Source organism: Temnothorax longispinosus, chromosome 9 (assembly GCF_030848805.1).
Source record: "Temnothorax longispinosus isolate EJ_2023e chromosome 9, Tlon_JGU_v1, whole genome shotgun sequence".
Taxonomy (NCBI): domain Eukaryota; kingdom Metazoa; phylum Arthropoda; class Insecta; order Hymenoptera; family Formicidae; genus Temnothorax; species Temnothorax longispinosus.
This window is the reverse complement of record NC_092366.1, coordinates 578,386-597,632: the sequence shown is the minus strand read 5'-3', so window position 1 is coordinate 597,632 and position 19,247 is coordinate 578,386. Positions and strand designations below refer to the sequence as shown.

General features: G+C 43.3%; 1 protein-coding gene across 2 annotated transcripts in view; it reads right to left on the bottom strand.

Annotated features, from left to right (window-relative positions):
- Positions 1-283: 283 nt before the first annotated feature.
- Positions 284-19,247, bottom strand: part of LOC139818687 (opioid-binding protein/cell adhesion molecule homolog) — a 96,659-nt gene continuing 77,695 nt past the window's right edge. For both annotated transcript variants that reach the window (XM_071787508.1, XM_071787509.1), the window contains exon 7: positions 284-5,509. In XM_071787508.1, coding sequence (XP_071643609.1) covers positions 5,365-5,509 — 145 coding nt within the window. In that variant the 3' untranslated portion in view covers positions 284-5,364. The remainder of the gene's footprint in view (positions 5,510-19,247) is intronic.

Here is a 19,247-nt window from a genome sequence, read left to right as displayed (position 1 = left end):
TTTTCGCGCAGAGTCTCTTCGAGATTAACCAAGTTCGATAACAACTTATCAATTTCCACTTTATCCACGCAGAGCGGGCTGGATCTTAAAATAGATTCAATCAAATATCTGATCGTTTAATTAAAAATGTGACGGTTGTCGAGGCGAAACATTATGCAGATAAGCGACCCAATTTCTTTCGTGCGGATTTTTAAACTGGAAAAAAATGGACGCGCGTGCGTCGCAGCCAGCTGTAGAGCTGGCGGAGTGGAATAAAAATCCTCATCCGTATGTCTCCCACAAATAATCGTTATTTCTTCTCCTTTAATTGTCTTAGGAATTCTGGTACAATTGGATCCAACATAAACGGTAAATCGGTACTGCTCGTTTATATATACATTAATGGTACGTTCGATAGTTTAACATCCTTCGAGTAGTGTTCGCTAAGAGCATATTCGCTGATCGCTCGTGTGCTAACAAGTAATTGATCTCGTACAATCGGGTTGAACTTATTCGCTACCAGTTCGTTCTCGTTTCCGTTTGCGACTCGGACGCGAGCCAATTAATCATTGCCCGCGTCCGAGTCCCGTTTTTATATATATCTTTCCGGAATATACAGAAGCAGGATTAGCGGCACCCGCGTGCGCGAAAGCCATTTACAAGTACTAACGAGGACAGATCTCGTTCGACGTATAAAAAAGCACGGGGCAGGGGGTAACGGGGGATAGATGGATGGATGGATGAAGGTGCGGAGAAAAGAAGGGAGGGGGGAAAAGGGAGATGCGGTGGTGATTTTGCAGAACTCGTTCTCGTCGCCCGACGACGATCGGCGGAACGACCGTCGTCGAGGACGCGTCTCGTCGGGAAACTCTTCTCCAGGAACATACAACCACGTTCGCGCCTTCTCCTCGTCGTAACGGAGACCTCACGGTCTTCGCCACCCAGATATTAGACTCAGGGGTGCGCAAAATTTCATCGCGCTCCGCGCCGGAGTATATTTGACCTCTCCGCCGCTCAGCAAAATTCCTAATATTACCACGGCGCGCGCACCTTTTTCCCCCCTGTAATTTAGTTTGAAAGTAAGTTACTCCTCGGCGACTCGGAGGGATTAATATTTAATATGCTCACACCTCGGTGCCCCGCGTGCTGCGTATCGGGAGAAAAGAGTAAAAACGCAGGCGAATAAAGTGAAGAGTTTCGTGTTTTGTGCACCCCTGGGTTCGCACAGGCAAACCGTGAACGATAATCGCGATCGGAAATCGAATTTTTCTTATTTACAAAGGCTGTGCCGCGTCTTTGCTAATTTTATTTTATTTTTGTTGTCGAGAGTTGTTTCCTAATTTTGTTCGATGGCTGATTCCGCTCGGTGGTTCAGATGGTCTATTTCGACTGTATCGATTGATTCTGCTCAGCATGATAATCATGGAAACCAAACATATTTATACTACGTTTTCTATTAACGTTTCCCTTTTTTTCCGAGATTCTCATTGATCACTTTTTTTTAAGGGAAAGTTCACTCGCTGAAGCGCGTCAAGAATTTTTTTAGCAGACCACAATCATCGATACTATTGATTGATGACGAAAGTCTCGTGTAACGACTGCGTTTTAGATGATGAAGCACTCAATCAATCTAAGAGTGTGAATTAGTAAGAATTACATCGTGGTTCTTAATCATGCCGAAGAGAGTTACAGCGATCGTTTATCGTTACATTCAAGAAGGTATGTACAGTACGGCTATTCGTGGGTCGATCGTACTGCTGATAATGCGTATCCGAGGCGTATCGAAGGGTGATATTCGGCGCAAAAGTTGTTTCTGCTCGAACGGAAAGATAAAGCGGATAAGAACCGTCGAGGAAATTTTCTTCTATTTTCTACTGTTTCAGTTTCTACCGTTTTCATGTCACTCGCGTTTGTGTAATATTTAAAATCCATCGCATTTTACAATTTGATATGAGATAATTTTCGAATTCGAAAATAAATATGTGTAACAGAAGTAAAACCAACAATAGAATAGAATTATATAATTAAGCTTACAGATGTTAAGTTATTTTAGAATTACTCCAAAACCTTTGCACAGCATGTTATATGTAAATGTACCAATAAAAACGTATTTATAACAAAAAAGAGAAGAGCTTATTATTGGTAGTTACGTGTACTTATTTTTACACATTGGCCTAGTTTACACCGATCACTTGATACGCGTATTAAATAGTAAATAACTTATAGTAAATTAGTTTTATTATTTGCTACTCAGCTCAAATATACTATAGGTATTTGATACGCGTATCAAGAGATTGGTGTAAACACTATAAACTAGGCCAGTGACTTGACTTTCCGACAGATCCAAATATAAAATGCATTTCGTAACACGAGCACTACATATAATTTTCTAGCTGTTCGCTAGAAACAATGCCACCAGAAATCTCAATAAATAAACGAATCATCAGAATAGAGCTCTTTCGCGATTTTTCCGATCATCGATAACTTTGTCCTTCTCGCGGTTGACATACTTATTTAGCAATGACACATATATCCTTTGAAAATATAGTTGTAATGCATTGTGCAACAACGTCGTTCCACGTCGCGCGCCGCAATCGCGTCTGCATACGCGCCTCGGATTCCTCTCGCTACGCCACGACCGACCCACTCGCGATCGGAGATCTATGAAGACGTATACACGGATAGACCAGTACGATACGATTCTTTAATTACTTAAAGCTTAACGTTATCTTAGCGAGCGCGCGAGTACGCGCGCATTGTCCCTCGCGCGCGTCATCCGCGCCGCGCTTTTCCCGTCGCCGGGAACACCATTTTCTCGCTTCCGTAGTCCCCGCACTCAACGTCAACCTGTCCGCTTAGCAGCACGACGTAGCTCGATGTGTCCAGCTCCACGCGGGATATCTTCCAGTTATCTAGTCGCGGTGAAAATCTCGTGCCGGATGCGCACTCGGACGTGCGGATAATTCCGAGAAATCGAATCGCGCGATGTGGAAGCAGATTGAGGATATATTCAAGGACACGTCGAAACGCAGGTAGGTCTCGGATACCTGATCCGCGAGCTGAAATCGACGCGCCTGAAGTCGTAACTCGAAATCCGGGGGCTTTCTATCGCGTCGAAATCAGCGAAATCCCTGCACCGAGGGCTTAGCACGAGCATCGAATTAATCGTAGCCGCGGTATCGTGCGCCACCGTGAGAGCTTCCGTGTTTCTCCGGAATAAACTTTCCGTCACTTTCCGCGACCGATATATTTCCCGGGGTCGACGCTGCTCTCGGATGCCGCAACTGAACGCTGGAATGGAACTTTATTCGAAGAACATTCCGGGCGCGTCAGCTGGTTGCGTTAACTGCGACCGCACAGTCGACCGTCGACGTGATATAATTTTGATCATCTCGGATGGGAATGCAATTAATTTGATATATATTTAATACGTGCGAAATATGACAGATTAAGCGATCAAATTGTGACGATACTCTTAACGGGAAGAATTAAAAAGAGAAATTAATATTATATACGCGCGAATGAGTCTCTGCATAAAAGTAAAATCCGAGCAGTTTTGATTTGGCTGTGAAAGAAAATAATCGCGTAGAATTAATATCTCTAATTAAATATGCGTGTTGAACGCGCCGCGTCAGCATAATAGCGAGAAAATATATATATCAGCTCAACCCTGTATCGACCACGCCGATATTTCCCTCTCGCGAACGACGGTACGTCGAGCTTAGTTATATAACTTATCGAGTCTATCATACACGCACACGGATACGCGCGACGGGTCTCGGTGGCCGTAGAGAGGATCGACGACCCTCGGGCTCGTAAATTCGGCGTCCTGAGATGCAAATGGGACGCCCGGCCCGGCCCGGGCGAAACTGCGGGCGTCGTCCTCCCTTGCCAAACTACGAATTCCGCACGGCCCGAGCCGCATAATTCAGAGATACTTCAGTGGCTTTTTCGTCTTTCGCGAAAGGCGAAAATCGATTATTGTCATAGCCGATTCCGTTAGCTAGTTCCGTAGTAGGCGGCGGGCACGTTTGAGGTGAAATATTTATATTCGTCGAAACTTTCGCGTGAGAATCAAACTGAAAGAGAGCGCTGGAGGCCCCCGCGGCGAGAAAAGTTACGGTCTTAGTAAGTAGCCCGAAAGAGTGACGTACAATTTACAATAATACATTTTTTCGTATCTGCGCAATTTATTTTTCTCGTCGTTGCATACCTTCAATGACGCAGAGATAAAAATTAGCCGCATATTTTACCTTTTGCAAAGATATAGAATGATTATTTCGCACGTTGAGATAGGTCAAATTTAAAATATTTTAAATTTGGCATCTAAATGTCCTAACAGCAAAAATAATATTCTAATATAAAATATGAGATTGCAACGTGTACGAGATATGCGCATTTGCAATTGAAAAAAATTGCATTTGGACGCCGGTGACGCAAAGTTTTCCAGGCAGGCAAGTCGGAGTGCACATCCGGCGGCTTACGAGACATTCGTATGACGCAGAGCGCGTGTATATAGGTATCTCGGAAGTTTGCGCGAGTGAGGATAAGTACGACGAACCTCAAAATATTTGTTCTCTTCGGGGGAAGAAGCGATACCGCATCCGGCGACCAGAAATTGAGTGAAATTCCACGCGGTAGTTTTGCCCGGCGTATCTGGGTCGCCGGTTAGTCTGACCGGACACGAAAACACATCGGTTCTTACCTCTCGAGATCCACGACAGTCAGCTGCGTTCGCCAATAAATCTCCACATCTACGCGATCGCCCCGGGGGGGAAAAGAAATGCTAATTCCGCTGTCGCAAATGTTGACGTAAGAGAAAATCATTCGTCCTCGTCGAAACGCGTTAGAATGATTCGTTCGTCCTTCGGAATGTCGCTCATATACTCTCAAAGAGAATTCGTCGTCCAGTTTACACATCCCCGAATTCGCTCGTCGTCTCACATTTACGGATTGTTGTTCTCGATTGTTGTAGCGCAAGTCTCGTCGTGCAGCAAGACATAGGACACGCGGGACACAGTAGTGTTGCTTTAACTTTAAGGAAACGCGAGCCGGCCGGGCAGGGCCGGCCGGATTCTTGCTCCGGAAGCGAGAGCAAAGCCAGCGAAGCTCTCTTACGCCGCGGTTGTTGTTAACGGTGCCGCTCATCGTCTTCTCTTTCGTCTCTTTCGGCTCTCCGCGCACTTTTCCACCCCGGCGAGAGCCGATTGCACTATACGAAAAGAAGATCGAGTTGATTTATAGAGTCTGGCAGGTGATGGTTAGCGTGGATGGTGCTCCCGTTCCCCTCCTCCTCTCCTGGCCCCTCTCTCTCTCTCTCTCTCTCGCATCACCCTCTCGTCGTCGCGCGTCGCCCCGTTCTCGCTTGGGTGAAACTATCGGCCGTTACTCTCTTACTGCAGCGCCTCGTGATCGACCAGTCACCTTGCGAAGGAGCCGGCGTGCAGGAGCAACAGGAGCAACGCGAGCGTCCTCGTGGCCGCGCCGCTGTTGCTGGAGTTCCCGTGCTGCATGGCCGCCGGATGCTCCCCTGAAACCCAAGAAAGCCGCATACACATAAATTATTTTGCAGACGGGGACTAGGCGGTCAGGGGTGCGGCGAATGGAAAATTTACATCACCGCCTGTGCTTCCCGTTTTCTCTCTCTCTCTCATTTCTCTTTCGCGCTTCTCGGGAAACTTGTGTGCATGAGAAATAACTACGGCATGGGGCGGCCCAGACCTCCGATCTTCATTTTGGTCATAGATTTTGTAACGAGAGTTTTGAACTCGAACGTCTTTGTAACATTTGACGACACGCGGAACAAAAAAATTTGAGAAATATAGGCATGAAACTAATTAAACAACGAGCCAATTTAATCGCAGTTGTGCAATATATATATATATTTGTTTCATTGCCGGTAGCACTTTAGAATAAACTTCTACATATATGCATATAATAATTAAAGCAATACTACGTTTAGAATAATCACGAATAATTAATCATGATTGTGTAAAATTAGAAACCCATTAGACTGCACATTAATTATTGCGAACAATAAATATTTGAGGATGTCACGATGAAAAACAAACATGGAATTTCGTTCCACGTACTGATTTTACAGATTGTGCTACAATTCGTAACAAGCAAAATGAAAGCGTATTATTGATCAATTTAAATATAAAGTTTGCGATCGCGCGCGGTGTTATAAGGTTTTTTTTATACTTCGACTTCACAATAAATTCATCATTCATGAATTAAATAATTCAGGAGCCGCAATCACATTTTAATCACTCGTTTTAAGTCATTCAAACACAGGTAGGTAATAAAATATGAATAACGACAGCGTGATGAAAAAAAACTAAGAACAAAAAACTAGCATCTTTATCAAATAGTCATGTGTGCTTCAACAGATATAAGGTTTTCCCAAAATGTTCGTGCACGCAGAAGCTGGAGATCCTCCGTCCTGTATCGATTTCAGATAAATCAAATATTTAAGCTGACATTACGCTAGATATTGCAATAGCGCTACTGTTTGTCCCCTCCGATCTCTCTCGCTCGCAACAAACGGCGAGATTCCCGAGAAACTGAGATTCCGTCCAAATGTTGACGCCAGCGGCGTTTCCGCGTCGCGCGTTTCTCAAGAGTTTGCCCGCAACTGAGCGCATTGGATACAACGGCGCATTCGATATAACGGCGCAAACGCGTAAACGTAAACCGCGCATACACGCGACACGTTAGAATTAAACTTCCAATCTCTCCGCCGGCGCCGGCGAGGTATAGATACCTGGGAATCCTCCAGAGAACCTTAAAGCGAGAACCCTCAGGTACCGTATCGGTAATCACTTACTGGTTGGCTCAAACTTGCCCGTCGAAACTACAAGAGTTCTTCGCGTAGTTCTTACGCGGCGAGACGAACCTAAGTGCCTTATTCGAGTGCAATGCTGAAGTTATTATTAATGCAGCGTGTTGTGCGCGGGTATCGTGAAAGTTCATTATCGCAGCGTACGTTTTGAAGTAGCAGAGAGATACTTAAGTGCATTATTTATGCAGTTTCTTAGCGATATTAAATTGCAACCAGGTTTCCCCTCATTGCACGCAGGAGCGATGAGTTGCCTTACCAAGATTTGCGCTAATGAACTTGAGGCCTATTTAATAAGAATCATACCTCGTGCTCTAAAAGGAAAAATCGAAATAGAAAGTAACATTGTTGAAGTTGATGTAAATAATTTACTTTAATATTTATTTATTTATTTATTAAAGATAATTTTCTCAACCTACGTTCTTTTTACTAACTTAATTTACGCGGTGTAAGTATATATACCATTCGGAACATAAATATCCTGCATTTTCTAACTCCTGGTTTTTTCACGGAAAGTTGATTGGTACACACGAAGAGAATTTTCTCTTAAAATTTACCCTGAAATCATGGTAGTTGTGAAACAACATGTACCATCAAGATTTTTATGCGAGTTATTCTGATTAATATCTACCATAATAAAAAATATTAATATCTATTACATTAAAATGTAAAATATGTTTGATTAATTTTACTAAAATATATCTAGGAAATTTCAATAATTTTTCAAAATTTACCAATCAGCTTGGTAATTTTTATCACGTTGTTTGTAAAATGTCTTTTGTATATTTTAAAAATTCCTTGGTTGCCAAGTTGTTCCAAGTTTGTAGTGAATTTAAGGGTAAAAAATTCTCTCCGTGTAATAACATGAATAAAAAACCACTGACGAATCTTCATACACCGTGTATAAAGCGCAACAGCGCGGTTTCCCTGGAACAAATTCTCCGAGAGAAATTTGTAACCGTCTATGCAACAGCTCGTTCGACACTGATCGAGGCTGAGAGGGCACGCCGAAACTTGACCGGAGATTGATGCAAGAACATCGCGCCGCGCCGGTAAGGATCAACGAAAGGGATCAAACGGCGTTCGCGCTCGAGCTCGAAGAGGGTCAAATTTCTTTCACCCCCGTACGGCTCCCTCCCCTGCGTGCATCCATCCAAGGGGGATGGATTTCTGCTCCGGAACGTATTTTTTTTCCCTTCCACCGAGACGTCCGTCTGGTAGCGCGAGCTAATTTACGACTCGCAATTCGACGAACGACCGCGCGGCCGCAAGAAGCGCTCATTTTTCAGCGAAAACGAGCATCAGCGTCTCGGGGAAAAAAGTGAGACAGAGGGGAAGGGAAGGAAGAGAGAAAGAGCGACTCGCGAGACGACAACCCGCGGAAGTAAATCGACAGCAAACACGAGAGGGGATAAAATTGCCTGGGGGCTTTTCGGTGGTAGACGACATCGACGATACACACTTCACACCTTCGCGAGATGCTGATGTAACGCGACAAGACGTGTGGCGCTGAATGTGCTTGCATAAGTTGAAAATGCATGGCGTGCGTTATCGTGTGACGTGGCGGTGTTTAAGATTTTAATTTATTGTACGAGAGAGCGAAAGCGTATGAAGTCATATCATCCATTTATCTTTTCCTTCTGCTGCTTTACAAATGCATGATTTTTTGGCTTTTTTATGGAGTTCTTAAAAGCATCATAATAAATAACATTAAATGTAACATAAATTCTTGACATGATTTGATTGCATTAACGAAAAATTCAACACAATAACTGCGAAACTGTAATATCTCACAAAAATCATTCGTGTAATAGCTATCTTCCCAGAATTCTTTTTGCTTATTACAATTAGAATAAAAATAAAGTATTAACATGTTCGAAATTACATAAACTAGAGTTGCAATACCGTTTTCAGAATAATGAAAGAATAAATTGAAAAATAAATGTAACTACAAATGCTTAGAAACGCACGTTACTGTTGTCGCAATAATTTTCATTAATGCCATCGTAAAATAAGAAATAATTACATTATCAATAATATTGCTGAAAAATATTAAAGTTTCATATATTTGCCATAATATCACAATTACGTAATTGCATTCAATTAGCTCAAACGTTAATAAAAATAACTTCTTGTATCCGTGCAGTCACGGATTGGAAGGCCGAGGCGAGAGACTATACTTTTAACTTTTAACGAAAAGTGTCTTGTTATTGGAAGAAACTCGATGAAGCGAGACTTCTTATAGTACAAAAACATGAACTATTACCTTTATTTATGAGACATTAAACTGTCTCATGCAAAACGTATGCGGAGCATCGTCTAGCCATATACTCATTATTCTCAAATTCTAATGCTTAGTCTGTAAAAACATAAGAAAGGAACAAAAAGTAAATTGTTAGTCTGAGTGCACCAGTTATTGCATTTTGTACACCGCAATTTCGCACCACTATGAGTTTATTAACGGCGCGTTTTAATATTAACAAAGGTGATCGACGCTGCTATATCCAGTCGTGAACATGTATATAAATAAACAATGATCGAAATCGACGGATAAATACGTTTTAAAATTAAACAAAACTCGAATGCGACGGTGTGCGGGATAAAATGGCGAATTTCCAAAGTGACATCTCTGAAAATATAGTTCTCGTTTCTCGGATATAAGAAAATACGGATTATTTGGAACAGCCCGGGGTGAATTTTGAATCTAGCATTAAGATCATTATGCGGTTACACTACGTTCCCCTAAGTATTCACGAAAACCGACCGCCCTTCTCAAAATGTTTTTATTATAAAATTCTCTTATTGCTTATGCGGCGGCGGTAATTATTCCAGTATTTTTACAGGTGCTACGTTACCGCTGAAGTTGCATAACACTCGCCACGTAATATCGGCCGAGCTCTTGAATCCGAGCGTTAGTAACAACGGATAACGCGGCTGACGTTGATAGATTAACCCGCAGTCAAGGGGTAATAGCCGAAGAAGAGAAAATCCCCAATCTCGATACGATGACGATGACGGTCGCGCGCTCGCGAATTCTTGATACGCGCACCAGGTCGAGAAATTCGCGCAATTATGCGCGCCCGTCAGATCGATCTCGAACTTTTCACTTTGACGTTCGCGCAAATCGGGTTCGTTGGACCGTAAATTAAACGCGCGCAACAGAAACATTATACAATGCCTTCCGGTCACTCGCGCCATTTGATTTTGATGTTTTTAAAGCGTACACGGCCACGCTTTATGCAAATAATATGATAAACACCGTATGGAGAGCATTATTGCCCGAAATCCCATTATTTTTGTCGCGAAATGGGGCACGCCTTACCCCTCGAGGGCACCGCAACGCGCTGATGCAATTATTTCCGACCACGCCAAGCGACGTTAAGTTAAATATCCGACGTGCAGCACTGTGCAGATAGTTAAACATAGTTAAACTTTAACCCGTTCATTCTAGAGTCTTGATTATAAATTAAAATAGATTATTATTACAAACAGCTACAATTTGCAGAGTATTTCTCGAGGCATGTAGTCGGACATTTTCGAGAGCATCGTCGATTGACCAATTCCCAATATTGCAAAACTTTGCAATATCTGTACAAAGGGCCTTACACCAAATACAGATTGATGCTAAATTCGCTGCAACGTATGCGAGCAATCGGTCATAAAAGTAGACTTCGGCCGCGCCAGCATAATCGAGTTTCACGCGAAGATCTAATCAAATTCGATTAATCGCCAGGATTGGCAATTTACCGACGCTATTTGCAGCCGCATTAGCGCCTCTATGGCGATTGTGTGCCCGGATATCCAAAGGCTAGGCTCAGATGTACGGGACCAATTAGCAAATCAGCTGTCACCAATGTTTACACGTGACTGATGAAGGCGGCGATATCTCGCGGCGGTAGCGCATGAATCTAACATGGGTACATAATGGCGAAATCAAGCGACCGAAAATTCTCGGGCGGATTCAGCGTGCGGTGCTAGCAAAATCCCCTACATTTTAAGTCAGCCCGTTTTAGCCGCGCGCAAGCGAAACGCTGATTTCATTATACGACACTCGTGTGTTGTACCTTCATACCTTCATACGTGAGGTATGTAACCGTCAGTTAAATGGATTCGCTCGCGCGGGGACACACCGACCGACGTTTGTCGCGAATTGAGGAAAATTGGGGAAAATTTCTGTTAAATTCAACAGGATGTCGATTAGGAGCCACGGATACTCCGACAGTCGACCAATTTGCGCGATAACGTTCGGTCGTTTTTGCACGTTTTTAAAACGACATTAAGGATGCATTCTAAAATTACGTCGACATGCTAAATCACAGTCGGTTCTGTTCACTAAAGCGAATTTGAGCCGCAAACGTACTCGGCGCGCGATGTAAAAGTTTTACCCCGACGCGTAATTAGCATTAAACTACTTTACATTAATGAAAATTGTTTGCGGCAAAATGGGAATTAATTTTCTCGCCCCGGATTGTTGCTCGGCGTTTCGTGTAACAAAGGAGCGCAATCAAAACGCGAGAAACGTCATCGGAGATGCAACACACGAATCTCCGCGGAAAAACACCGGCTAGTTTCGCGACAATACCCGTTTAACCGCAGGCGCGCACCGCTTAATAAACCGCGCGAGTTACTCGCCTCTCGGGCCGAGAGAGCGTTATTCGCTTTTTATAAATGTTTCCGCGACTTTCGAAGTACGGCCGGCGCGCGGCCGCTTAAATCACGGCCGAACTTCCGGGAGCGCGCCTGGGGCACGCTCCATGCTTTCGTCCTTGAAAGTAAAATATATCCTACCTGCACGGCTACCTACTCGACCTCCCTGACCTCCGGCCGCCAACCGGGGGTCTCCTCCCCTTATGAAAATCTCGATCATAAAGCTCGTCGAAGTAGTTTTCCCTCCCGCTACACCGGGGGTGTGCCGCGCCGCGGTAATCCCATTAAGGCGGCCTGATTTGCAGCAGCGCGACTGCCAGGACGAGAAAAGAACGAGAGGGTGGGTGGGCACCGCACTTACTTATAGCGCACCGCGCGGGGGGCTTGCGGCAGCTGCCAAGAATTATTGCGCGTTTTTTACGCGACATTAGCGGGCGGGCATCCGGCCCGACGACGAATAGGCGGGCGCGTTAATACAATGTAACCACCGCGTAGGGCACACTGCGTCACGAACGAGCTTGTAACGCCCGTCGACCTCCTCCGGGCTATTCATCTCGAAAGGAGGAAGCGCCGTCGAGGTTCCAGGAAGAAGGAAAACCCGACCGCGTCGGTGCGCCGTTAACTTCGTCCTCGCGGTAAGCCTGAATGGGGTACCTACGCACGTATGTTCGTCCGCTGTATCCCACAAGTACGGACCATACGCGAGGGGTAATGAAACTCGAGCTTCGAGGAATCTCCCCATTCGCCCGTAATCGAATTAAAGTATCGAAGTACCGCGAATTCGTCCGAGAATTAAATTCGATCGCAAAAATATAATCCCTATTATATAAAATACGAGCGTCGAATGGAGTATCGCTTTTGTTCAACTTGAAATCCCCGCGACTCGCATTCCTGATATTTTAATGTAGAACGCGGAAATGTAAAATTCATTCAGACGTCACGATAATGAAACATTTCTCTATCTTGAATAAGAAAAACTCAATTAGGGAGCCGTCATAGGAGACGTGACGTTTCCGTTGATTATGAAAACTGATATTTTTCCATGTTTAAATATGTCGAGAGAAACTACCGGGACTCGGTACGTTACGTTACGTCACGTCAGGAACGAACGTAAGTCACGGATCAGTGATCCTTTCAGAGAAATGATTACCCTGCGAAGTGCAGTTTGTACGGGCCGGGCGGGGCAGAGCAGCAAAGCCACGTACGTGAACGCAATCCGACGCTTTCTCCTTGTCTAGCCCCGTGCCGGGAGAGCTGGCCCGGGTTTCCCGGCTATCGTTACGACGCGGTGGAAGCTCATTGCTACAGTTAACGCAAAGAATTCTCGGAACCGCGCGTGCAATTAGTTTCCACCGCGAATCGATCGCGGCACGTAAAGCCGTGCCGCCGTGTTTCCGTCCCGCGGGTAATTCGCGTGAGTTACAGGACGAAAACCTGAGAAACGCACGTGTGATCTTGAAAAATTGCCTACCGTAACGTATCATCAGTTAAATGAAAGTTTTTCGCGAGTCTATTCTTGCTATATTTTAGTCTTGGAGAATAATCCATGTGCCCGCTATAATTGTCCACGAACGTTTTGAGCAATTAAGGAATATCCAATATTGCATGTACATTAAATTACATGAAAGGAGATTAAAATAGAATGTCACAGATGTCATGTTTTTGCGACGAGAAGCACAGATCTGCTTCTCAATGCAGTAAAACAATGCTACTAATATCTTTCATAACAAGCTATGAAAATTGTATAACCGAAAATAGAGTGACGGTTACTAAAATTCACGATTAAGTTAAGATTGGATAGAGCGTTTTGATAAATCACGGTTGACAGATGAATAGACGATGTTATCGCGAATAATAGAATATTTCTTTCCTATCTATCTCCGTCCGCGTCCTTATTTTATCCCCAAATGTGCCGATGACATTTCTGCAGGGAAGGATTTTGAGAGAAAATTCGCCTCTCGCACCTCGTGCAAATCGTGACAAATGTGGTTGCATCTGGGCGGAATTCTTTTTGTTCGCCGCGATGTAATGGAACGAAGATCTAATTTCGCGCGTTGCGCCACGAGTGGACGTAGATAGATCCGATTGGGCGACTTAGCGCAAACCGCAAATGGCCGGGACGATCAATCTCCATCGAACCTATTTCGACCGGATATCGCCGGGCGTTTCGCGCCGGTGACGTTAAAGTTTGATTACTCAACTATGAATAGTCGGAATGACACGAATACCTGAGGTGTCAACGAAACGCACGCTTGGGAAAACACGCTCGTTCCGATCTGATAAAAGCCTCCTTTCGATATCTCTTTTCTTCGCGCCTATGTAATTTTTTATTTTTTTATTTTAGTCGATCCGTCGCTCCACTTCTCGGCAATATTGCGTTATGCGCAAAAGCGGAGCCGTTTGTAGCTCGAGTTCGGGTATGGATTTCAGAGCATCTGTCGACGTATCGCATTCACAGTTATCGAATGACACAATGCACATACGCGTAATTTGAGCTATTGCGGTATGGTCAAAACAGCAAACGTGTTTCATGGATATCGCTGGACAGTGGTGGACGCTGAACGTTTGCTAGATTAATGGACAGTCAGATACCTCGTTATGTTAACAAATCGAACAGCGATAATTATGTACACTTATGGCCCATCTGTCAATCCGTTTGTCCTTGACTTTCAATAAATAAGTTTGCCTTTTTCATGTCTGACAATTGTATCTTCCACCGAAGGAGATCTCTCTCTCTAATACGATTTTGGTTAAATAGTCACGAATTAAAGAATCGAGTATTTTACCTTTATAAAACATGTACACAGGGTTATTAATACACATCGTTTAATTATCTCATGTCGTATTTTGATTTCACTGGATATTATAATTTCATTGGATAGAATTTCCTCAACCGCCATTTGCGAGGCGTGCGTTATCAAATAGCCATTTGAATCCATAGAAGAAAAGCTCGGTACACCGCGCTTGTTCGATCATAACGACTCAGCGATCATAGACGTAAATCGTTTTGAAGAATGGACAAAGAGGAAAGAAAGTTACGTCGACACAAAGGGCGCGCGGTATCGCGGCGGAGATAGTCGGAAGAAAAATTTCCACGCCAGGAAACTCGCGGCGGCGGCAATGGCGGGAGAGCGGATTAAAACTTCCTCATCGGCATCGGGATAATTGGTTTAGTTATCGGATCCCCGCCAACTCTGTATCGTTGGCCGATGCTTCGCCGGGTATCGACGTCGCTTTCTATACCTTTTCCGCGTTTTCCACTTTGTGTCTCTCTACCCTACTCGCTTTAATCTCGCGTAACCGTTCCGTTCCGCTCCGCTCTGCTCCGCTCCGTTCCGCTTCGTGTAGTTCCGTCGTAACTCACGCTCGAAATCATCCGCCCGACTTTTCCCCCTGGTACGATGTTTTCCTTGACCCGCGCTCGCGCCCGATGACAGACGTATTTTACAACGACGTATTTTACAACTCTCCGCGAAACTTTGCAGGCGTAAAAATAAGGGATGCGCATTATTTTAGCTACCATCAACGTTTGCCAGGCTGCCGTATATCCTGCGAAACGTCTGCTCTAAATACAAATAAACATCTGATTCTCAGACACACACATACTGTATATAATAATATAATTTAGGATAGAGGGAGCAAAATAATACATGTTTAATTTACATATAAATTTAAATTGCCAGTAATTTTGTCGGTAATCAATCATAATGCCAATTTTAACGTTTTATTTAAAAATTTTTCTCTTACAAAAATAAGGACTCGTCACGAAAGACATTAATATCAATTGAGAACGAAAAATTGATAACACATTCATATGACTGTTGTATAAAAGTCACATGAAAAGTAGCAGCGACGGCTTTGAAAATAATCTCATTCCGAAGTAGATCCTATTAAATCGCGAGAACGGATTAACGATAATCAAGAATCAAGTGGTACTCGTTAAAGCGATGAAATTTTCTCTGACAATAGGAATAAACCACATATATAGAATTAAAAAGTGGCTCGTGTGTTAATGCGAGTGAGAATGCTGTTGTTAATTGGCAAAGTATCGACGTGTTCGAAACATTTATTGGCCGCCGTATAATGCAAACGTCAAACTGCGATACCTAGCCGTAATTTGGCGGCGGTTACCGGCCGTCGTTTTCCCGCACATCCGTTGCGCACGATATGGTCTGTTTCCATTTGCCTTTATCCCTTTTAATATCGCCGCTTCCATGTCCGACAGCTGGTGCTAAGCAGATCAACGTTGCTGTCGCCGGAGTTAACGACGAAATGCAATGCACGTGACTATTGCGACGAGATAACCGTTGTTTTGATATATATTCACCGCTCACCGCATTTTCTCTCTTTAAAATTCCGGCGGGACTATCAATATAAATTAGTCTAATAATGTATTAAATTACTATTTTGCTAAATGTAATAAATTAGCATTAATATATTGGTTGATTTATACTACGTTATTAGTTTTGTGTTAAATTGCCGCAAATAAATCCTTTCGTTTATTAATTTATCAGTTTTGCAATTAAATGAGCGCTGCGAAACTGGTTTGCGTGAATACCAGTAATTTCGATAAAAAGGTATAAAATAACATGACGTAAATAACGTATTATGTAATTTATATTGTAGAAGGGAATAGGTCGCGAATAGAAACAAGACGGCAAGAGGGTAGACAGGGAGAAACTAGCTTCCTGTCTTTCGTGTCACGATTGTCGCTGACAGGATCCATTTCTCCACGACAAAATACGGTGACCGATTTCGCATTATCGCATCGTGTCGCCGCATTTACCGTGGCCTTAATTATGCGAGCGACGTACCTATCTGCCGACACTGGTGCATGGTCATTCATTGCTTTTAACGCGTCGTGAGCAACGACTGCTTCATCGCGGGTGCACCGGTAACATGTTTTTGATAAGCCGGCAGAGCAAAATAAATGTAAGGCAAATATCGGTGCATCTGGCAATGAGACCATACTCGTTTTCCATAATTCTTTTTCTTACGGAAACACATCGCTTTTGCGATGTTTTTAAATGTACTTCCAAGAGAGAGAGAGAGAGAGAGAGAGAGAGTTCTCTCTATTCTTAATTTTTTAAAAGATGTACTTCTTTTAGAATTTTTATCAATTAAGTGTAAAATAACATAAACAATTTTATATTAGCGATTATTAAGATAATCGACCGAAATATCCTGTAGTTCGTACTTTCGCTTTAAGTTTTGAAGCGAAGAAATCCTCCAAATTGACGACTTGAATTTTTAAAAGATTCCAAGCCGCTCGTTACGACTTTTATTTCCTTCGTTTCTCGTACAAGGACGATCTCGAGGTGTGCCAGGGGAATAGAATTTTATCCCTCTCGAAGCATTATCGAAACGGACGGCGCTATCGCAACGAAGGAAGCATTGTCGTAAGTGTTATCGACAAACGCTTTTTCCGCTCGCCCTGTTGCAGGAGCGGAACTGTCTACGAGCGGAATTGCGGCTGCATAAATTTAAATCACCTATGCCGTGTCTTAAGATCGTTCGATAGACAGAGAGAGAGAGAGAGAGCAGGCCGGCTAATCCTGCCTCATTCCATAATGCGGTGGCCTTTGATACGAAGACCTCGGGAACCCGACCGAAGAGACAAGTTAAAATAGTAAAAGTTTCCTAACTACGTCTGCAATCGTTACGGTAGCGAAATGAGGTAACTTTAATTGGAGCATGTAAATATGCTCTTGGCACCTCGTTTACCGCAAGCGTAATACTTCCAGAATTAATTGCTATTTATTTATATCGGCAACGAATTGCGAATTTTTTTCGACAACTTTATTCACTCTTCCTATCAATGCTGGACGTTATTCGGATACCAGAAAAATGATTTAGCTATCTGCGAATAATAACCAACAATAATCAAAAGGTCGAGGAGGTAAGTACGGAAAATAACAGGTATCCCGACAAATGTAATCCTCGACAAGGTCTCGATTCGTTGATTCCGATCAGAGGTTTCCATCCATCACTTAACTTATTTCAGTAACGACTATCTCGCACGCAAATCGAGCATAGAACCGCCCTACCTATAATTCGTTGTCCACATTGGTCTCCTCTTAAAATAGAGGGTAGAGTAATGGTGAGGCGAGATAATTAAAAAAAAAGCGTGTCGAGGAGAGCCAGATGATCGTCATAATTATCCTTGAGTACAGGTCGTGTTGATCGATCCGCCGCATCAAAGCGCAATTCGGAATTGTGTGCAAGGTTTCTATGGAAAACAAATTGTTTTCCCGTAACACTATACAAGTGCGGACTCGCTCTTATAAGGCTGAATTCGTGGCAGCGATCCAGGTTGCTAATGAAAAAAGCGTGTTCCCGACAGCATCGACTATCGCGAAATTGTCGTGTTTCGTTGCCACTCGAAATGAAGAAAAGTAGAAATCGATACTATACGTAAAATATGAGCCAACCAGTTCATCAGGAATCGTTAGAAATTTTTTCCAACTTTGACCGATATTGTGCCTGGCATGAGCAAGTTAAAATAATAATAATAATAATAATAATAATAAGATTTAAAAAATAAATAACAAGACCGCGTTTTATTAACAAAAACTCGTATGATATAATACGATACTGCTTTTAGAAAAATGTTTCCGTGTAACGAAATGTGGGATAATATAGCAGTTTCTTGACGGAGCGAAGTAAATCTTGAAACGGTCGTTAGATGTTACAGATTGTTAACTACGAATGGCGGAACTACTTCGCTTTTTTTGCCGCGGATGTTCGAAAAAGAGGCGCATTAAAAAGTTTAAAAGAGGATTACGCTAATGGGCAACTCGTATCGTAATGTAAAGTACGACGCGGGCAACACTCCGGAATTAACTCCATTACCCCTATATTATTACCCCGCCTCTCTCTTTCGACGAGTATTTCGCGCTTCGCGTCAAATCACAATCAGAGATTACAAAATGTTCGGCGCAAATAAACCATTTTCCCTATAATCCATTCTATAAGCCTGTTATAATTCAATGATGCTTGCGTACTGTAACAGCTCGTATATTTTCCCAGGAGTTATTATTCCGCGTGCAAATTTATCGGCCGCCGTGTATTCTCGCGCAGCCTGTTTTAATGTTCGCGTTAATTGATTGTTTGTTTTATTATATTGCGTTCTTAGCACTTGTTTATTTTCGCGTTGGCCTCGATTGTAATCAATATCGTAACGTAAAGTGATAAAGAAATTTATATGAAAAAGTATCACGGCTCTCTCCCACGATATTTTTGAATAAATGATGTATTACCTTCGGCGCGGCGTCTTCTTTTTCGCATACGATAAAACGGTGGGCGTGTGGAAAGTTACGGGCTAATGTCTATAGAAACTTTCGGCACCGGAGAAATAACAGAGAGAAAACTCGGCGCGGCGCGAAGGAAACTCCTGGGATCATCTTATTACTACATCGCGAGTGTCGCCTGTCGATCAAGTTCGAGACAGAATGAGGGATTACGAGTGGCAGAACGCGCCGAGCAAATCCCTACTCTGCAAACTGTCAATAACTCGTTGTCAGTCGCAGCACGTATCGTGTCTCAAAACGAGGCGACCGTATTTACGATGCGATTTCACGACGTAATAAAAAAAGATCGAGAGTAAATGGGAGGCGTCTATAATTCGTCTCCGTAAATTCGATCATAATTCGACGGCGCATAGCGGGATCACTCTTCGGCTTTGCTCGCTACGACCTTTAAAATTGACGACGAGGATCGTACGGAGCTTACGAAAATTGCTGTTTAAGTATCGAGGGGAGGCTCGATGAATATTTTAGAT